Raw genomic sequence first — 19,889 nt, 5'->3', positions numbered from 1 at the left:
GCTTTAAATTACATAACACTAACAGAAAATTTGTCATTAACATAATCACAAATTACTCCAGTGTGAAACTTGTCACAAAGTAAACATGCCTACCATGGTTGTCTCAGCGATAGAGCCAAAGCTGTTTATGAATATGTTGCATGTGACATTAACAGGAGGGCCTGAAAGAGAGATTAAAAAATAAGGACTATTTAAAATATTTTCAAATAATTCCATGTGTTTCATTATTTGTTTTTTAAAAAAGGAACATATATATTTTATATTTGTATACACACAGATGCTTAAAATTAAATGCAATCATTCTGCAAAATAGTCCAAGTTGAAAATCCAAATTCATAGTCTCCTTCGACCACTGACGTTGGCCATTATGTAAGTCATTAATCTCATTAAGTCTCAGATTCCTTGATCTAGATTATCTCTAATGATTTTGTAAATATCTGATTTGGTAAGTCCAACATCTGAACCCTTCAGGCTGTTTCTGTTGATTTGTTCCTCCATGTATGGGCCATATTTTCCTGCATGTCACATATTTTTTGTTGTTGTGAAAAACATTAGATACATTAGATGATACAATGTGGCAACTCTGGAAACCAGACCTCCCACCTGTCTCTCATGGTTGGTTGTTGCTGGTGTTTCTTACTGTTGTTTATTGTTTAGTGACTTACCTGAACTAATAAATTTCTTTTTTTTTTTTTTTTTTTAAAGATTTATTTATTTGACAGATAGAGATTACAAGTAGGCAGAGAGGCAGGCAGAGAGAGAGAGAGGAGGAAGCAGGCTCCCCGCTAAGCAGAGAGCCCGATGCGGGGCTCGATCCCAGGACCCTGGGATCATGACCTGAGCTGAAGGCAGAGGCTTTAACCCACTGAGCCACCCAGGCGCCCCTGAACTAATAAATTTCTTCGTAGTGTGTAGACACGGAGGTCTCCATTCAGTGACCTTAGTGGTCAACTAGTGAACTAGTTATTGGTCAGATTTCCTTAATGCTTTGAACCAATAAGTCTTCCCCCCTTTGCCAGGGACTTCATGTTTGAGGGCATGCCTTTAACGTTCATGCCTTTACCTTCACTTCCTTGCTTGCAGGGGTTTGCAGTCAGCCAGATGTGAGAAGTTGGGGTCCTCCCAGGTCTTTCCTGGGCATGCATACAGCCTTACACTTGTGTGTATTCTCTAGATCTACAAGAGGATATCAGAACATTTGAAAGCTGCCTATGAGCTTCTCATTCCTCAGATCTTCTTTTAAAATTTTTGCTCAAGATCTTGTTTGCCTGACTGGTATCATAGCCTTAAGCAGCTGGAGTGTTCAACAGTTTCTTGTGATCATTTTCAACAAATGCCCTACGGTAGGATTTCCCCGCTAAGGGAGTTTCCAATCAAAGTCTGATGATGACAGGCCCTCTGAGTGGGATTCCTCTAGGGAGCAGCCCAGGTAAAAGTAACAGCTTTGGAGATGGACTTTCTGACAAGCCGGCCTTTGATACCTGCTAGGCTGCTGGATTGTAGGGCTTCTGTGGTTGAGAGGATGTTGGTTTTTAAAGCTACCAAAAGCTCAAGAGTGGAGCCATATTTAAATGTCCTCTCTTTTTAGAGAAACCTATCAGTTTCACTTAAATACACATTTCTCAGTGTGTTGCAAGCTTTTCAGAGCCCCTGAAGGTTCATTTTGACCATTTTCCCAGTATATTTTCTGCTTTTTTTTTCGAGCAGTGAATTTGTAGAGAATATCACTCCCCCGTTCCAGAAGTCCCCTGTAAATGCCTAATTTAGCATTCATCATACCAATAATTTTTGTTTATATAAGATCTATTTTTTCATTCCTTTACTAAGTATTTAAAACTGTCTGTACAGCAATTTGAAGAAGACATATCAAGATTATCACCTAGCAGGGCAGAAGAAATAAGATCTTACAAATTGATGGGTATTTCTTGTTACTAGATATGGTCCAGATTCATAGATACCATTTAATCCATATAACATTGAAAGTGGGTAATAGTTCATCGTTTGCAAAATAGGGAATTAAAGCTCATAGAGAATTACATAAGGTGCTAATATATAGCACATTTAGAATTTGAGCCACTGGTCTGATCCTAGGAATCACTTTTGTCCCATCCTGTCAAGTTGTCTCATGATCTTCACATGACATTACATCCAAAGCATTCCATTATCTGGCTACATATTTTGTTACTAGACTGACAGGTATGTAAATCAACACCACGGAAATATTACATGATAGGGATTAAAAGAACTCTGAGTTAAACTCTACCTAGTAGATAATACCGCACACAAAAACTAATATATGAGCCTTACCTAAGAGCAGCACCTTGCCCTAAACATCTATAGGAATGAAAAAAAAAATGGATCTCACAAGAAATAATCACTTCAACTAATTTAATGGATTCTTTGGGGATTTACCAGCCAGGCTCATCACATATTTTATTAGCTTTATCTTTCTTTGCGTTTACTCCTAAATTATATTTTTTTGCTCTGGAGCATAGCAATGATCTTATGACCTCCCATAATCATTATATTGAGGATTGCCTCTGCCTCTCTTATGTGGGATCTCCTTTGGCCCCCCTACTTTTTTCTTTCTTATAGTCTTTCCTTTTTTATTATTTATTGTATATTTGCCCTGTTTCCTTGATATTTGCTTTTATATTTCTAACCCAATTGCCCTTTTTAAAATTTAATTTAATTTAATTTGTGTGTGTGTGTGTTCCAAAATTCATTGTTTATGCATCACACCCAGTGGTGCTCCATGCCATATGTGTCCTCCTTAATACCCACCACCAGGCTCACCCAACCCTCTATCCCCCTCCCCTCCAAAACCCTCAGTTTGTTTCTCAGAGTCCACAGTCTCTCATGGTTTGTCTCCCCCTCTGATTTCCCCCAACTCATTTCTCCTCTTCTTCACCAAATGTCCTCTGTATTATTCTTTATACTCCACAAGTAAGTGAAACCATATGATAATTGACTCTCTGCTTGAATTATTTCACTCTTAGCTTATTTCTCTATTTTACTGGAACATATCCTTTAGTGATTTCTTGAGAAATGGTGCATAAAGATATGAAACTTTTGACAATTTGCTTGTTCACATTTTTTTAAAACATCCTCTCACTTCGTTAACATCTACATTTGGTACAGAATTTTAGTTGGAAATTTTTTTCTGAATTTTAAAGACATTTCTTTATTATTTTTTATTTTCTTGTATTGCTGTTAAAAAGTACAAAGGCATTTTGATTCTTGGTCCTCCATAAAGATAAAAAGGATATTCTTTTGTACCAATATTAAAAAATAAATACAAAAACACTAAACCTCATTAGTTAGGATACTGTAAAACCATCTGTGGTTTCAATATACATTTTCTTGATTACTTGTGCACAATTTTCATCTTTGTTTTTCTACTTATTTTTTCATAGTCATTTATCTTGCTTGAATAAGATAAAAAAGGAAACCAAAACTATTCAAAAATGAAGTCCATGATCCATAAGCCAATGAATGAATCCTATGCACATCGAACTCATCTTTAAAAAAGAAATTCAGGGGCGCCTGGGTGGCTCAGTGGGTTAAGCCTCTGCCTTCGGCTCAGGTCATGATCTCAGGGTCCTGGGATCGAGCCCCACATCGGGCTCTCTGCTCAGCAGGGAACCTGCTTCCCTCTCTCTCTCTGCCTGCCTCTCTGCCTACTTGTGATCTCTCTCTGTCAAATAAATAAATAAAATCTTTAAAAAAAAAAAAGAAATTCATACCTGATTTTAACCTAGATAATAGGGCATGCACCAAAGCACCAATATTTATAAAAGCTCCTCAGGTGATTCAGATGTGCAGCAATGCTGGAAGCCACTGGCCCATGGAATCCCAGACTAGGAAACATCTCTGCCCATTATATCATAGGGCTAAAAATGAACTGAAATTTTCTTAGAGGTGAAGAAATAGAGAGGAGTTAGAACTTAGAACGGGGCCTTGAAAATGAAAGGCATTTAATTTTGATTAGAGAGTGCAAGTTTGAGTGTAAGTGTGATCAACACTGCTCATAAAACAAGTAGAGCCTGTGCAGTTAGAAAGAGCCCAAAATCTATTGACCATCAAGATGCATAGCACATAAAATTAAACAGATATAAAAAGGAAATTGTTTTAAAGATGAAGGATAGATTTTTAAGAACAAAAAAAGTTCTTGAAAGTCCTGAATCCTGGAGGTGCTATAATGATTTGATTACTAGTAGGAAAGTTTTTTTTCAATATTTCTTTTTTTAATTTTATCTTTTATTTTTTTTAAGATTTTATTTATTTATCTGACAGACAGAGATCACAAGTAGGCAGAGAGAGAGAGGAGGAAGCAGGCTCCCCGCTGAGCAGAGAGCCCCATGCGGAGCTCAATTCCAGGACCCCAAGATCATGACCTGAACCGAAGGCAGAGGCTTTAACCCACTGAGCCACCCAGGCACCCCTCTCTTTTTAAAAAATAGATCTTTATTTAATATTTACTTGTCAGAGAGAGAAAGAGAGAGAGAGCAAGAGAGCACAAGCAAGAGGAGCTGCAGAAGGAGAGGGAGCCTGATGTGGCGCTCGATTCCAGGACCCTGGGATCCTAACCTGACCCGAAGGCAGCTGTTGAACTGACTGAGCCACCCGGGCATCCTTTTTAAAAAAAATATTTCTTTGTTATTTCTAAATATTTACAAATGTTTAAATTTGTGAGACAATAAGTCTGTCTTATGTGTTACTATGCAAGAAAGGAGAAAGCATGACTCTTATCTCATGATTATGTTACCCCAAGAGAAGTATAAAACCACAATTAACTGTTAGATTTCTTTTGACTTAATGTTAAGTCTATGGTATTGAACTCTAAAATATGTACACAGAATATCTGGGAATCTGGAAAAGCTAAAATCAATCATTCATATTTTCTAGATTGTTCTCTGTTTCCTAGAGAACACGAAAACTGCTATTTTCTTTTGCTGCTCACAGTAATATGAATCTAGGGAATATTGTTTAGCTTGAGATAAACTCTCTGTGCTCCATCAACTCACAACCTTTGGAAGAGGAAAAACACAAGAGCACTAGTATCGGGTTAATTCATCTTCCCACAAAATGTTGATGGAAGAGCATCCATGTTGGGGAGACATGACCCCCTGTTCAGCTGCCACTATGAGACTGCCTGCTCCATCTGACTGTGAATTCTTTGGCTGAAACTGGAATAAATAAAACAGTGAGGGGAGTGGGTAGTGACTTTTCTTATTTTAATTTAGCAAGAGTCAGGGCCTTTATTTTTGGGACTTTAATTTCTCTGTGGACATTGCCTAAAAAGGGAAGCATTTTTTATTATCTCTTTTGAGCTCATCCTTTAAATTTAAGTATTATAGAATTAATTATATATAATTATATATTTATATTCATATTTAATTTATATTGTATATTACATTATATATTATACTAATTTTATATAAAAATCATATATAATTTTAGATAGTGGTGGTGAAAAATAGAATGAAGGTAAAAATTCAGCATAGGCTTTAGGATGTGTTAGAGACAACTGTTCGAATGCATTTCAGTGTCCTCTGGGCTTCATGGCACTTCCTAATGATTCCAGGAAGGTTCTGAAAGCAGAAGTACTGAGTCCTGTGCTAGGAGAAGGACTCCTCCGATGTATTTGCCTCTCCCTAAAACGTGGCACTGGCATCCCAAGCTGCCCAGAGGCTTGCATAGGAAAGATCAATAAGGAAAATAACATGTTTCCATAGAAGAGTAATCGGCAAGGGAGTAACTAATGGAGGCTTTGACTTATAGTTGGGAACATGGTATTTTATATTCTATAAACAGACTTCAGCCCTTGCCACTTCAACATGCCTCCAATCACATGCAGAAAGCTCCTCCTAAAGGCAGAAAGCCAGCCTGGTTTCAAAGTCTAAATTTCGTGTGGTAATAAAGTAAATCACAGTGTTCTGAGGTATAAGTGTTATTATTTATTCCAGTGGTTATCACATGTGTTCTTTGCCTGATTATGAAACACACAAGAGTGCTATGTGGTTCCCATTTGACTACTTAGGTGTGTATTCTTTTCTTCAGCAGAAAGAAGGTGAATGAATTCAGGACACTAAACCTTAATTCCAAATTTCAAAACCAGAGCAGACACTGACTTGAAATATGTGTGTATGTGTGTGTTATATATATATGTATATTATATACATATATAATTTTAAGAAAATTAATCAAAATAAATTAAATTGATTAAATTAAATTAATTTTATCTTTAGAAAGTTTAAAAACATACTAAAAGTATAAAGCAACTTGAAAATAAAAAGCATTGTTTTTATTTTTTATTTTTTTTGTTGTTGAAAAAGCATTGTTTTTACAGTAGTCTTGGACTAGATCATGGAATCTCTTCGATGTGATACACAGTATTTGGAATTTGCTTTATGAAGCTGAGGGAGCCATTACAGATTTCTGATCATGGTTGTGTAGTGAACCAACACAACATGGTGAGTTGTGGAATGGATGGCAAAAGCTTAGGGGCAGAGAAAACAAGAATTTATTGTTATAGTCCAGATGGGAGATAGAATGGCCCTGACCAAGGCAGAGACGGTGGATATGGATATAAAGAATGAAGTGGACACAGGACCATAAAGTTTATAAAGAACTGTCTATACCCTAAGCTTCTGGTCTATGGCAGATCAGAGCAGCAATCCTAATCTTTCTATCTTAGCTATTGATATGTATATTCAAAAACTTTGTAGAGAATGAAGCTCAGAGAAAATTGTAGATATTCTATTGCTATTACAGAGAGCACCTGTTTAGCCATCCTTGGCCAACCTGCTACTTCTCTGTGCCAGGGTAAAAGTTGTTAAATCCATCTAATACAACTGCTATGTTTAGCATTGGAGAAAACAATTGCTATAGCATCCATATGGCAAATTGTGCCTTTAAATTGTTCATTACATTAGCCATCGTTGGCCCTGAAAAGCTAACAACAGTACTTGCAGATGTTTTCAGCAGCGTGTTTTTTTTTTCTTTTAGATGTCCCTTAAAGAAAGAGAACATGCCTTTTAAGTTCAGAGATGCATAAATGCAAAGTAGCAAAGTGCATTGCAAAGACTTAGCAATTATATTACTGCACTTCATACTAGGAAAAAATTATTCACAAGGCAAAGCTTAAGCAAACAAAGAAACAAACAAAAAACAGCTCAAGTGTTCATGAAAATGATTCTAAGAAATGTTTAGCATAGGGGTGCCTGGGTGGCTCAGTGGGTTAAGCCTCGGCCTTCAGCTCGGGTCATGATCCCAGGGTCCTAGGATCAAGCCCCGCATCAGGCTCCCTGCTGAGCAGGAGCCTGCTTCCCCCTCGCTCTCTGCCTGCCTCTCTATGCAGAGAGATCTCTGTATGTCAAATAAATAAATAAAATCTTAAGAAAAAAAGAAATGTTTAGCGTAATGTTGTATTAAAATCTCACCCTTTTTAAAGACATAGAATGCAACTGAAAGACTAAATCTCAAAAAATGTTGTATTGACATCTTTATACATGTACATCTGTACGTACATGTCACATATATATGTAGTTGTGTCACAAGGAGAGATATTATTGTATTTATTTATTTTTTTTACATTAAAGATTTTATTTATTTATTTATTTGAGAGCGAAGGAGAGTTGGCAGGGGCAGACGAGAATGGGAAAAATAATTGCAGACTCCCTGCTGAGCATGGGGTCCTGTGCAGGGCTCCATCTCAGGACCCCGAGATCAGGACCTGATCCAAAATCAAGAGTTGGCCACTTGACCAAATGAACCACCCAGGTGCTCCTTATTTTATTTTTTAATTGACAAAAATAAACTTGATGACTTTAAATCCACATTTTAAATTATTTGTTTATACTTGAAGAAAGTTTGAAAACTATGACATAAAAATAGAATCTAGTTTCTTCCTTCTATTCTCTTTCCTTCCATTTTTTTTCCTGAAAATGCAGTCTTAAAGCCATTCAGTCAGGCAATAAAAGATGGGTGTCCATGTTGAGATGACTTTGGGGAATGTGGTAAACTAGACAGGATGAGAAGGTCATCCATGGAGAAGGGATATATAGACACACACAGAATGCCGGAGCCAAAGTGAGTGAGGAGGATATTCCTCAAGTGGGGTAGCTGATGAGGAGTACTAGAGAAGGGTGAGAAGAGTGTCCACATGGGGGCATCCTGGCATGGTCAATCAGAGTCTGATCATGACCCTAGTGCATTTGTGTGGGAGAGAATGTGGCAGCAGACAAGGGAGATTTATTACATGTTGATCAAATACATCATTATTTTAAGGATAAAGGGAGCCAGGTTTCTTACTGTCAGATGAAGAAGTTAAAATATGGTAACTCAGCAGCTAGAATAAACCTATGGTATCAGAAATATCAGTGTGAACCATGATTTTCAGTAGACAAGTAGATAGAGATGTAAATTAATATATATATGAATATACACAAGTGTGTATGTGTATATGTATTTTTGCAAATACATGTATGTGTATAGATATATCCTGGAATACTCCAACTTAATCAATTACCAAAGTGAACATTAACAGTGATGGCAAAGATTAATGTGGTCCACCATCTGATTAAATGCAATCAGAACAAAGCATCACTTCTGTGATATTCTATTAGGATGCATTATTTAAATTGAATCATTAAGAAAATTACTAATGCAAACTGAAACATGTTCTGCTAAGTAAAGGGATAATAATATAATTTTTAAAGTCATGATCATGACAGTGATAGAAAGCATGAGGCACGATTTTAAAATGGATCCTTTTGACATGAAGCTGTTATTCAGATTATGGATAAAATTTGAATGGGTGTCCACAATTTAGAATGTAACAATATATTCATATTAATTTTCTTGTTTCAATGGTTAAGTTGTTCTTGTCTAAGAGAATATTATTTGTCTAATATACTCAAGTATTGGGGCATCAGGTCAACAACTTTCAAGTGGCTCAGGAAAAAAAAATGTTTTGTGCTGTATTTGCAAATCTTCTGTTAATATGAGGTCATTTTAAAATAAAAAAAAGGAAATTACTACAAAAAAATACATTAAAAACTAAAAATCGAAGAAAATATAAAATGTAGGGGCCACCAATCTAAATTTGTGGGCATTTCAGGTGAACATTTATAGTTTTAGAAAGACTTATTGAAGACATTCTTCCTATTAAAATGACTTTGTATTATGTAAAAATGCAAGAAGAAAAATGACCTTTTTCAAAAAATAATTGTGTACTTTATTCAAGAACAATAATGTCTGCCTGAGTATAAATAGTTAAAATGAAGAAAATGAGTTGCTTATACTATTCCCTGAAAAAAGAAACCAGGTAGGAAATAAGTATTAGGTACACATGCCATTCTGGGGTTAGAACGTGTTATAGCAGAATAGACTATTTGAAAACTGGATTTGTGATGTGGGAGAAAGGGACTAATACAGACAAATATTACAGATAAAAAGACAGCAACCACAAAGACATTGTGAAGACAGTCAATGCTATTTCTAGATAAAGAAAGTAGCCATTAGAGATAGAATGAAAACAAAAGTAACAAAAATGCAGTAAAAGTTTGGAAGGAACATGTATTTGTGTGATTGCTAAGAGAATACTTTCTGCCTGGATCCAAATTATACTTAAGGGTTATCAAACAATAAGATCAAAAGAAAGAAGTAAAATCCAGAAACAGTTGGTAAAATGGCCTAGTAAAATAATATTTTATTGTCTATGGATGTACATTTATTTGCTCTCCGATTTCTTTTCATCTGTTAAACTGGCTTCTAGTTTCAAATGACTCCTAGGTGCTTCTATTTCAAGATAGAAAGATGAACAGAGTTTTCTTTCTCTCTGAGAGCATCAAATGATGTTAGCAAATAAAAATGAGACTAAATACATTACACCAAAGAGAATGGAAGGAAAGTCATAATTAGTTCAATGACGTAAAATATAGAAGGCAGAAAAAAAATGGTTGATCGATGGAACAGGGTAAGCTTAAAATAAATGCAGGTTGGGACTGCATGGAGAAGGGAGCTAATGACCTAAGAACAACGCAGGGAGGCATAAAGCTTAGGGTCATCCTCTGCAGGAAAAGAGGTAGGAAGTTAAAAGGGGTCTGCAGATAGAGGCCATGGGTACTAGTCTCAGAAGTTCCCTGCTTCCCACGCCCATATTCCCAAAGAGTAGGAATGGCTTGGGGTTTAACCCTTAGGAATTTTTCTTTTAGATACTCCATCATCTATCATCTATCTATCTATCTATCTATCTATCTATCATCTATCTATCTACCTATCTATCTATGTATTTTTATTAACATTTAATGTGTTATTTGTTTCAGGGGTATACGTTTGTGAATCATCAGTCTTACACAATTCACAGTGCTCACCATAGCACATACCCTTCCCAATGTCCATCACCCAGTCACCTTACCCCTCCCACAACCCTCCCCTCCAGCAACACTCAGTTTGTTTCCTGAGATTGAGTCTCTTATGATTTCTCTTCCTCTTTGGTTTCATCTTATTTCATTTTTTCCTCTTTTCCCCTATGATCCTCTGTCTTGTTTCTCAAATTCCTCATATCAGTGAGGTCATGTGGTATTTGTCTCTCTGATTAACTTATTTCGCTTAGGATAATACCCTCCAGTTCCATCCACATCATTGCAAATGACAGGATTCTGTTTGTTTGTTTGTTTTAATTAGCACTCAGAAATTTTTGAAGTTTTGAAAATAACTTTATTTATTCACTTATTTATATATTTATATACTTTTTGCAAAGATAAGTTCATTAAGGTAATTGGAAATAATATGGTTCTGTGAATCAATGCTGACTTTCAAAATGCGTTATTTTTCCAGATTTACTGAGATATCATTGACATACAACATTGTTTAAGTTTATGGCCCACACTGTGTTAATTTGATACATTTAGATATTGCAATAGGAAAATCACCTCAGCATTTAGCTTACATTTCCATCATGTCACATAATTACTGTTTCTTTTTTGTGGTGAGAACATAGGTAATCTACCCACTCAGCAGATTTTAAATAGCAATTTGGTAATTTTAAATAATACAGTATTAACTATAAACACAATGCCCTGTATTAGATTCCCAGAATTTATTCAACTTCTAACTCTTTGCAAAAAGTTAAAAAAATATATATGATTGGAGAAAACAGAGTTCCTGACAGTACCTTAAAACTAAAGCCATCCATGTCCTCATATCAGGGAGATCATGGATGGCTTTAGTTTTAAGGTACTGTCAGGAACTCTGTTTTCTCCAATCATATATATTTTTTTAACTTTTTGCAAAGAGTTAGAAGTTGAATAAATTCTGGGAATCTAATACAGGGCATTGTGTTTATAGTTAATACTGTATTATTTAAAATTACCAAATTGCTATTTAAAATCTGCTGAGTGGGTAGATCACCTACATGGAGAAGCAACATGGGGGGGTTGGGGGATAGGAGAAGAGTAAATGAAACAAGATGGGATTGGGAGGGAGACAAACCATAAATGACTCTTAATCTCACAAAACAAACTGGGGGTTGCTGGGGGGAGGTGGGATTGGGAGAGGGGGAGCGGGCTATGGACATTGGGGAGGGGAGGCGAACCATAAGAGACTATGTATTCTGAAAAACAACCTGAGGGTTTTGAAGGGTCAGGGGTGGGAGGTTGGGGCAACCTGAGGGTTTTGAAGGGTCAGGGGTGGGAGGTTGGGGGAACAGGTGGTGGGTAATGGGGAGGGCACGTTTTGCATGGAGCACTGGGTGTTGTGCAAAAAGAATGAATACTGTTACACTGAAAAAATAAATAAAATGGAAAAAAAAAAAAAAAAAAAAACTAAAGCCATCCATAGTTTGGCATCTGGAGGATACCAACCAAAGCCTAGACGACACTCAGCACTCATCTATAGCACAGTTCTGTTCAGGGCAGGAATGTCTCAGATTTTACTTTCCAGTGAGATAAATAGCAGCTAACAACCTCCTTACACAAATACACACACATGCACACACACACACACACACACACACACACACACAACCAGACGAAGTCTATATCAGTGCCCAGATTGACTCAATCTTTCCTAAACTACAGAGTATTTCCATCACATATAAGAAAATTAGCAGCTTAAAAAGAGTAAAGACGATGAATAAACATAATTGTTCCTGCAGGAAGAAAAGAGAAATCATGGGGGAGAAAAGGAAAACAGAAGAGGTAGAATAAGAGAATTGAGGCATTAAATTAGAAGGCTAGTTAGTGCAAAGGAATCTTATACTGCATCCTTTGCAAAAGGCCTAGAGACCATCAGACAGACTAGAACAGATTCTCACCAGAACTAACCGATTTTACTTTTGGAGTCTTTGCCTCAAAGAAGCACAACTGTGCAGAAGGCTGTTGAGGCAAGGAAGTGCTGCTTTTCATCAATAATATTTTTAGACAACTGAATTACTACCAAGCTCAGGTGCCTGTTTTTTGCTGCTGTTGTAAACAAAACAGACAGCTAAACATACAGAATAGCACCTGCCTAACAACGTGTAATATAAACTCCGTAATGTCACGTTCAAGGAAAATGGCTCAGGATAAAGAGGACTGTGAAGATACCAAAACACAACCACAGACTAAAAATCTTCCTAAATATTCCAAATGACACCAGGTAAAATATCAAAGAGTCATTTACAGAACAAATCTGAACAATCTTCCCTAAATATAGAGAAAAAGGACAAAAGGGTAAAGGGTATGAGTGGGAGTGTATCAGACACAGACGATGAAAGATCAGAATTTTTTTTTTTAAGGGAACGAGCTGTTTTGGGGAATAACACAAAGCAATGCTAGCATAAACCATACTTTTTCTTAAAAAAGAAAAACATGCATAGTTAGAAAAAATCTAGGCTACATATAAGGGAGAAAAAATCACAGTAAGATTTTGATTTTTGTTATAATACTAAATGTCGGTAGACAATGGAATTATCTACAAACTTTTCAGCTAGAATTCTGTCACTCCCTCATTGTATAAATTTATTTTCATGTCAAATGGTTAAACAAGAGATTATTGTGTAATACTATTCCGTGATAAAAAGAAATAAGCTATCAAACCACAAAAAGACATGGAGGATTCTTAAAAGCATATTGCAAATCCGAAAAGTCTTCACACTGTAGGATTCTACCTGTATGACATTCTAGAAAAGACAAAACTCTACATAGTAAAAGATCAGTGGTTGCTAGAGATTTGGGTGGAGAGGGAGAGTGACATTCGTAGCTGAAGTACAGGGGATTTTTTAGAGCAGTGAAACTTCTGTATGATACAGTAATGATAGTTATATGTAAGTTATATGACAAGTAATTCACTTGTCAAAACCCATAAAATGTACAACACAAAGAGTGAACCTTAAGGTAAACAATGGACTTAAGCTCATAGTAATAACACCATCATTATTAACTATTGGTGAAGAGCTATTTGATAGTTAATCAATATTAATTCACCAATTCTTTTTTTAAATGTTGGTATTGAGAACCACCAGAATTCATTTATTTATTTTTTAAGATTTTATTTATTCATTTGAGAGAGAGAGAGAGAGGCAGAGCACAAGCAGAAAGAGAGGCAGAGGGAAAAGCAGGCTTCCCATTGGCTTGGAAGCCCTAGGTGGGACTCAATCCCAGGACTGTGGGATCATGACCTGAGCTGAAGGCAAAACACTTAACCCACTGAGCCACCCAAGTGCCCTAATTCATCAATTCTAACTAATATACTGCACTAATGTAAGATGTAGATGTAAGATGTAATGTAAGATATAACCATAGAGAAAACTGTGGCGGATGGGAGGGGAGATATGGGAACTCTTGGTAATTTCCGGTCAATTTTTCTGTAAAACTAAAATCATTCTTTAGAAAGTCTAGAAATTAAAAAAATATATATATAACCAGGGCTCAGAAAATGTGTCTATCAAGTCTATCAACTTACTCCTGTTCTGAAAATGAGAAAGTGTTTTCTTCTATCTCTGTGTGTGTAGAGATAGAAATAAAACTTGACAAAAAAAGAAAGAAGGGAACTTGAAAACTAAATGAAGAGCCAGATGTAAATACAAATTCGAGAAACTGCTGGTTACAGGATTTGAGTTCTTCCCTTCAATCATCTGGAACTCCAAGTGCATAACATGGTTGGGTTGTGTGTTGAGCACTGCCTCTCCAGACTGTGTGTTCAGGCTGTTGTGTGGTGCTTTCTGTCACTGTGCCCTTCCATTTCTGCTTTCTGCTAGATAGGACGAGTTCGAAAGAGAAAGGATTTCAAACTAGAGGGAAGAAACAATGTTGCCTGCCTATTATTTTTGTCTTTCAAAACGGAGATAATGGTTTCTATACATACCATTTCCGCTAAGACCAAATTTTATGAAATAATGATTTGTGCAAAACTCTATCCTCTGTTGAAGGATTAACAAGTTTAGTGACAGGTGGAGATTTACTTGCTAACTCTTTTTAGCAGACTCTCAGATTGTTTGTTTATTTGTTGAGGGGGGTGGGAACAGGGAGAGGGAGAGAGAACCTTAAGCAGGTTTCATTCTCAGTGAGGAGCCTAATGGAGGGCTCAATGCCATGACCCTGAGATGATAACCTGAGAGGAAATCAAGAGTAGGACGCTTAATCCACCGAGCTACCCAGGCGCCCTCTCAGATAATTTCTAAACCCAGTTGTTGTTATTAAGTGTATTCTTTATAAGAGTTCAAGAAATCATTATAGATAACAGAACTAAGATATAACAGAGATTTGGAGTTGTTCTCATACTCAAACTATCCTCAAGGCACAGAGGTTCTTTTGGAGAAAATTGATTCTCATAAAAGTTTAAGATAAGTTATAAGCATTCTGGAGGGAGAGAGAACAGTTGATTAATTAGTGAAGAAGAAATAAATTATTGGTGAGGTTGGACATTTAAATGTTTTAATTTATTTCAATATTTATTTTTATAAGTAGCTAATAGTTATATTTAATTTAATCACTAAGATAATTTTTGATGAAGAGACCATCCTATCTGTGCTTGGTACCAATTTAAAGTGTTTTAAGAGAAGCACTTATTTCTACTTTTGTGTGGTATATTTTAATAACCTATTTAGAATATTTGATCTTGAGTGCCTGGGTTTCCCAGTGGGTTAAACATCTGCCTTTATCTCAGATCATGACCCCAAAGTCCTGGGATCAAGTTCTGCATTGGGCTCTCTGCTCAACAGGGAGTCTGCTTCTCCCCCTGCCCTTCAGCCCACTTGTGCTCTCTCTCTCAGATAAGTAAATAAAATCTTTAAAAAAAAAAAAAATTAAATAGGGCAGATTTTTTTAAACGTATAGGTTGTTCTAGAGAAATGTGACAAAAAATATAAACAAGTGTCGGGGGCGCCTGGGTGGCTCCGTGGGTTAAAGCCTCTGCCTTTGGCTCAGGTCATGATCCCAGGGTCCTGGGATGGAGCCCCACATCGGGCTCTCTGCTCAGCAGGGAGCCTCCTTCCTCCTCTCTCTCTCTCTCTGCCTACTTGTAATCTCTGTCTGTTAAGTAAAATAAATAAAATCTTTAAAAAAAATATAAACAAGTATCATAATTTATGTTACAAAAAAATATCTACATCTAGAGTGTTAAGTTAGCAGTATATGAAAGAACAAAATCAAAGTAACATTTTAACAACGCCAGTTTATATTTTTTAATGGTTGTTCTCCACTGTGGCCTGCAATATATTTTCCTTTTTGATGTATATATATATATATATATATATATATATATATATATATTTGTGAAAACAATTAGAAATTTAAAATCAGTGTTCCAGAAATAATTTAATAATAATGTATTTGAGCAGAAATAATTAATATTATTTTTAAATTTTGATATTTTGAAAGGTGAAAATACTATCACATTATTATTATAATTTGTACTTTACTGATTGCTAATGAGATTGAGCATTCTTTATTCTCTGTAAATTGTCTGAGAAGGTCAATACTGAGATTTTATGTTTTTTCTCTTAGAAATTTGTAAATCCCTGAGAGTTTAAGCACTCCAAGAGGTTTTTCCCAATGTTTTTATATTTTGAAAACACTTGCCTACTGCCTAAGAAATTATCCAGGTAGATTATGTTTATTATTAGTTTTTATTAACATTTTAATCTGCGAAGATGTGAGGACTAAATCTATTAAAGTTATTGTAATATATTGTTACACCTGTTTTGGCCAATTCCCACTCTTATTCTTTTTTTTTTAAGATTTTATTTATTTATTTGACAGAGAGACAGAGATCACAAGTAGCAGAGAGGTAGGCAGAGAGAGAGGAGGAAGTAGGCTCCCCACTGAGCAGAGAGCCTGATGCAGGGCTCAATCCCAGGACCCTGAGATCATGACCTGAGCGGAAGGTAGAGGCTTAACTCACTGAGCCATACAGGTGTCCTCCCATTCCTATTCTTTTAAAAAAATTACTTAATTTTGCTTATTAAAAAAAAAAGACTAGTAGAATATTGCATGTTACCAGAACACTTTCATCATACTTCTGACCAATTAACTTTTTTTTTTAAAAGAGGCATGGTGGGTTGCTAGGTACCTGATAATAGAAAAGCTAATCTTCTTCTCTGTCTCGTCATCTTCTGATATGTCTTAGATTTAGTTTGTTAGTGCCTCCGTACCTCAAAAATATTTAAATTTATTTATATTTCAATATTAGGCAATGAAATGATCGTCAAAGGATTATGATGTTATTTTATTCAATAAAATGAAACTGTGTTGAATGTGCTTAATTTGGGGAGGAAGTTGTGAGCTTCCCTGGAGACAACAACAGTTCACTCTTAGCAAGAGGTCGTAAAAACAAGAGTGTTAGCTAAGAACTAATCCATTAAGGTATTGGTTGTTAAAAAATGACATTATTTGTGGTAATCAAATGAGCATCCACTTGCTTTTCTCATATTCAGAGTATAAGATATATTGAAAAATCATAAAGGAGAGAGAAAACCCTCTCCCCTTTCTTTTCTGTTCCTTTAAGGACACTGGGAAGTAAATATGGATTCTCCTATTCTCAATTAAAAAAAAAAAATCTACTAACTTCTAAACTGGCTTTGGTTATCAGCTAGTTTTTCGAAATGTATGTTTATTTAAAGAAAATCCGTACTTATTTTAAGCAAGAACAGATCTTTTCAGTTTTTTCCGGGTCTTACACATAAATAGTAATATTAATCACATTTCAGATGGCTCAAAATTTTCTTTGTCCATTAAATGATTGAAATAAAAGTAAACTTTCCAAGAGAGCAGCAAAGGCACTGGGTTAACAACTTATCTGTATTTTTATTAAGATATCCATTGAGTCTGTTTATGTGATTTTTTTTAAGTGCACACAGATATTTAAAAATAGAAGACATTTTCCCCTTTAGTTTTCAGTGAAAACCAAACAGTACTTCTGAATCACCGAATAGAATCACCATAATGAATCCACTAATGACTGATTATGTTTCCAGTTGTTGATTAATATGACAACTGAATATTTTTTAAGATCCTTTCAAAGTTAGTTTTAAACCTAAAGTTAGGGATACTGCTCTTCCTCAATTTGTAGAAGATCTTCATAATGCTGAAATCTCATTTCATTTGTGTATGATATCCCTTAAGCTATACTAATTTCTCACAGCTTACATTTAGTGTTTTCCTCTTGTGCAGTTAAAAATATTTATGGTCAGGGCACCTGGGTGGCTCAGTCGGTTAAGCATCTGACTCTCGGTTTCGGCTCGGGGTTATGAGATGGAGCCCCACCTTGAGTGAACCCTGCACTGAGTGTGAAGCCTGCTAAGATTCTCTCTCTCCCTCTCCCCTTGCCCACCCCCCACTCTCTCTCTTCTTCTAAAATAAATAAATTAATAAATCTTAAAAAATATATTTATGGTCAAAAATATAAAACTAAAATAAAAATACAGTCAAAATTCTTAAAAACAAATCAAGAAAAGCAATCTACATGTCAGAATCATTTTGAAATTAAGGCAATTTGTAATTTTTCACTTATAAATTATCAACAAATTTTACTCTTAATTTTTTTCTCCTGCTACCCATTCTTAGTATTTATCAGTCCTCTCTAAATAATTCTTAAACCACTGCTAAGCAATTCTTTTTTCTTTTTTCCTCCCATAAGAACAGATTCAAGAAAAAAATAATTATTGTAGACTACATTGTATTTCCTTTCACCCTAAAGAATGAAAATAGCTTAACTGAATCTCATGGAAGAAGTAGACATTCTTATAATTTGGATTATTTTCTTTATTGAAATAGAATAATAGTCAAGATATATTAAATAAGTATTGGCATGGAAGTAGCTTTCTCATCTTTTACCCTGGGACATATTGTGGGACATAAGCTACATATGACCTGTATAAATGTGCTGCTCATCACTATATTAATCAGTAGAGTTAAAAAAAGTATTCTTGAATTGACAATTACACTCTTTCCTAGAAATTTAGGCAAAATATTTGGCAGATGGAATAATTTTTTTAAGTGTTATCAGTAGCTTTTAGTGATTCAGGCTCTTTTCCCTGTACATAAATTCAGTAACTGATTCTCCACAATATAGAGTCTTGCTGTGGGGAATTAAAATATGGTTTATTGCCATCTCTAAAGAAGTTTCCACTCCAGTAAGTAGGAATTTATTTTAGGAATATATTATAGTAGAATATATTAATTGTCAAAAATATAAAAATAAAATATTTATATATTCATATATATGGTGAATATATATTCATTTTAGGAAATTGTATAAATTTTTCCAAAAATGAATCAAGACAATAAGTACAACAAAGAAATAGTATTGGTCCAAAGAAGACAAATTCTAGGAGTTATTAACATAAGACTAGCTTTCTTTTTTTTTTTTTTTTTACTTTTAAGACATATCATTGAGTAATACAGTACTTGGAAGATTACTGGAAATAAGCATTAGAACTTTTGATGGAATCAATCTGAAAATTTATCTTGCTTAGGCACATTCAAAACACATTTCATACAAAATAGTAGGTGGAACAATTACCTTTAAAGTTAGGTCTGATTCTTGCATCATATCCTGACGTCCTCCCCATTAATTTATCCAGAAAGTCAGAAGGTGACATTGGGGCACTTCGAGACCTTGCGCTGTCTGTTTCCTTTGTTGCAACCAAGCTACAAACAAGAACAGTCAGATTTTACAAAAAAAGAGCGCAGGGAGTCTTCCTAATAATTGTCACTACAAATAGGGAATAACAATGGCAAGCAAATTACCTTTTAAAACAAAAAGAAAAACTTTCTATACTAAGTAGTGAATGTTATCTAATGACAGGTAGGTCTTTATAGATCTACAGTCAGTGTTTATAAGGTTTCGTATGTACCCGGCCAAAGGTCAGAGGTCACACTATTTTCTGTTAAGTCTGGAAACAAAGCCATTTCCAAATTAGTAGGCTTTCAAATTTTGTATTTATCCAAACTTGACTTTTAATTGCAAATTTAATTAGAAGTGTCATTAGTGATTCAGGCATAAGAAAACTAAAGTTCAGCTGTGAAATATAACTCTTATTGGTTTTATTGGGGGAAAAGCATCACCTTTCAAGTTTTGTGAATTCTTTTCAATGGTAATAAAACTTCTATCCTACAGATTAAACAGTAATGTTCTTTTCTTCAATTAGATGCTTCCTAGATTAGCAACATATCTAGTTAAATTCATTCTGCTTTCACCTTATGTCATTCATCTATAGTACCTTTTGCTCAGATCTAAAATTTTGTGCATTAAGATTGAGAAATTACCATCAATGTCGTTATTGCACCAGGAGATTATACAATGAGATTGTGTGTCCAGGAAAAGTAAGGAGTTAACCGCACTTTTCTTTTTTTCATTCAAATGTTTTCTGTTTTATGCAGCGCTCATCCTAGAAACCCACA

The 19,889-nt window shown here is 35.2% G+C and overlaps 1 protein-coding gene across 2 annotated transcripts in view; it reads right to left on the bottom strand.

Annotated features, from left to right (window-relative positions):
• Positions 1-19,889, bottom strand: part of GLRA3 (glycine receptor alpha 3) — a 189,858-nt gene that overhangs the window by 125,823 nt on the left and 44,146 nt on the right. For both annotated transcript variants that reach the window (XM_045997855.1, XM_045997856.1), the window contains exons 2-3: positions 19,009-19,136; positions 94-161 (exon numbers count right to left, since the gene is read on the bottom strand). In XM_045997855.1, the coding sequence (XP_045853811.1) occupies positions 94-161; positions 19,009-19,136 (196 nt within the window). The remainder of the gene's footprint in view (positions 1-93; positions 162-19,008; positions 19,137-19,889) is intronic.

This window comes from Meles meles, chromosome 2 (genome assembly GCF_922984935.1).
Source record: "Meles meles chromosome 2, mMelMel3.1 paternal haplotype, whole genome shotgun sequence".
Classification (NCBI taxonomy): Eukaryota; Metazoa; Chordata; class Mammalia; order Carnivora; family Mustelidae; genus Meles; species Meles meles.
This window is presented reverse-complemented; position numbering and strand designations above follow the sequence as displayed.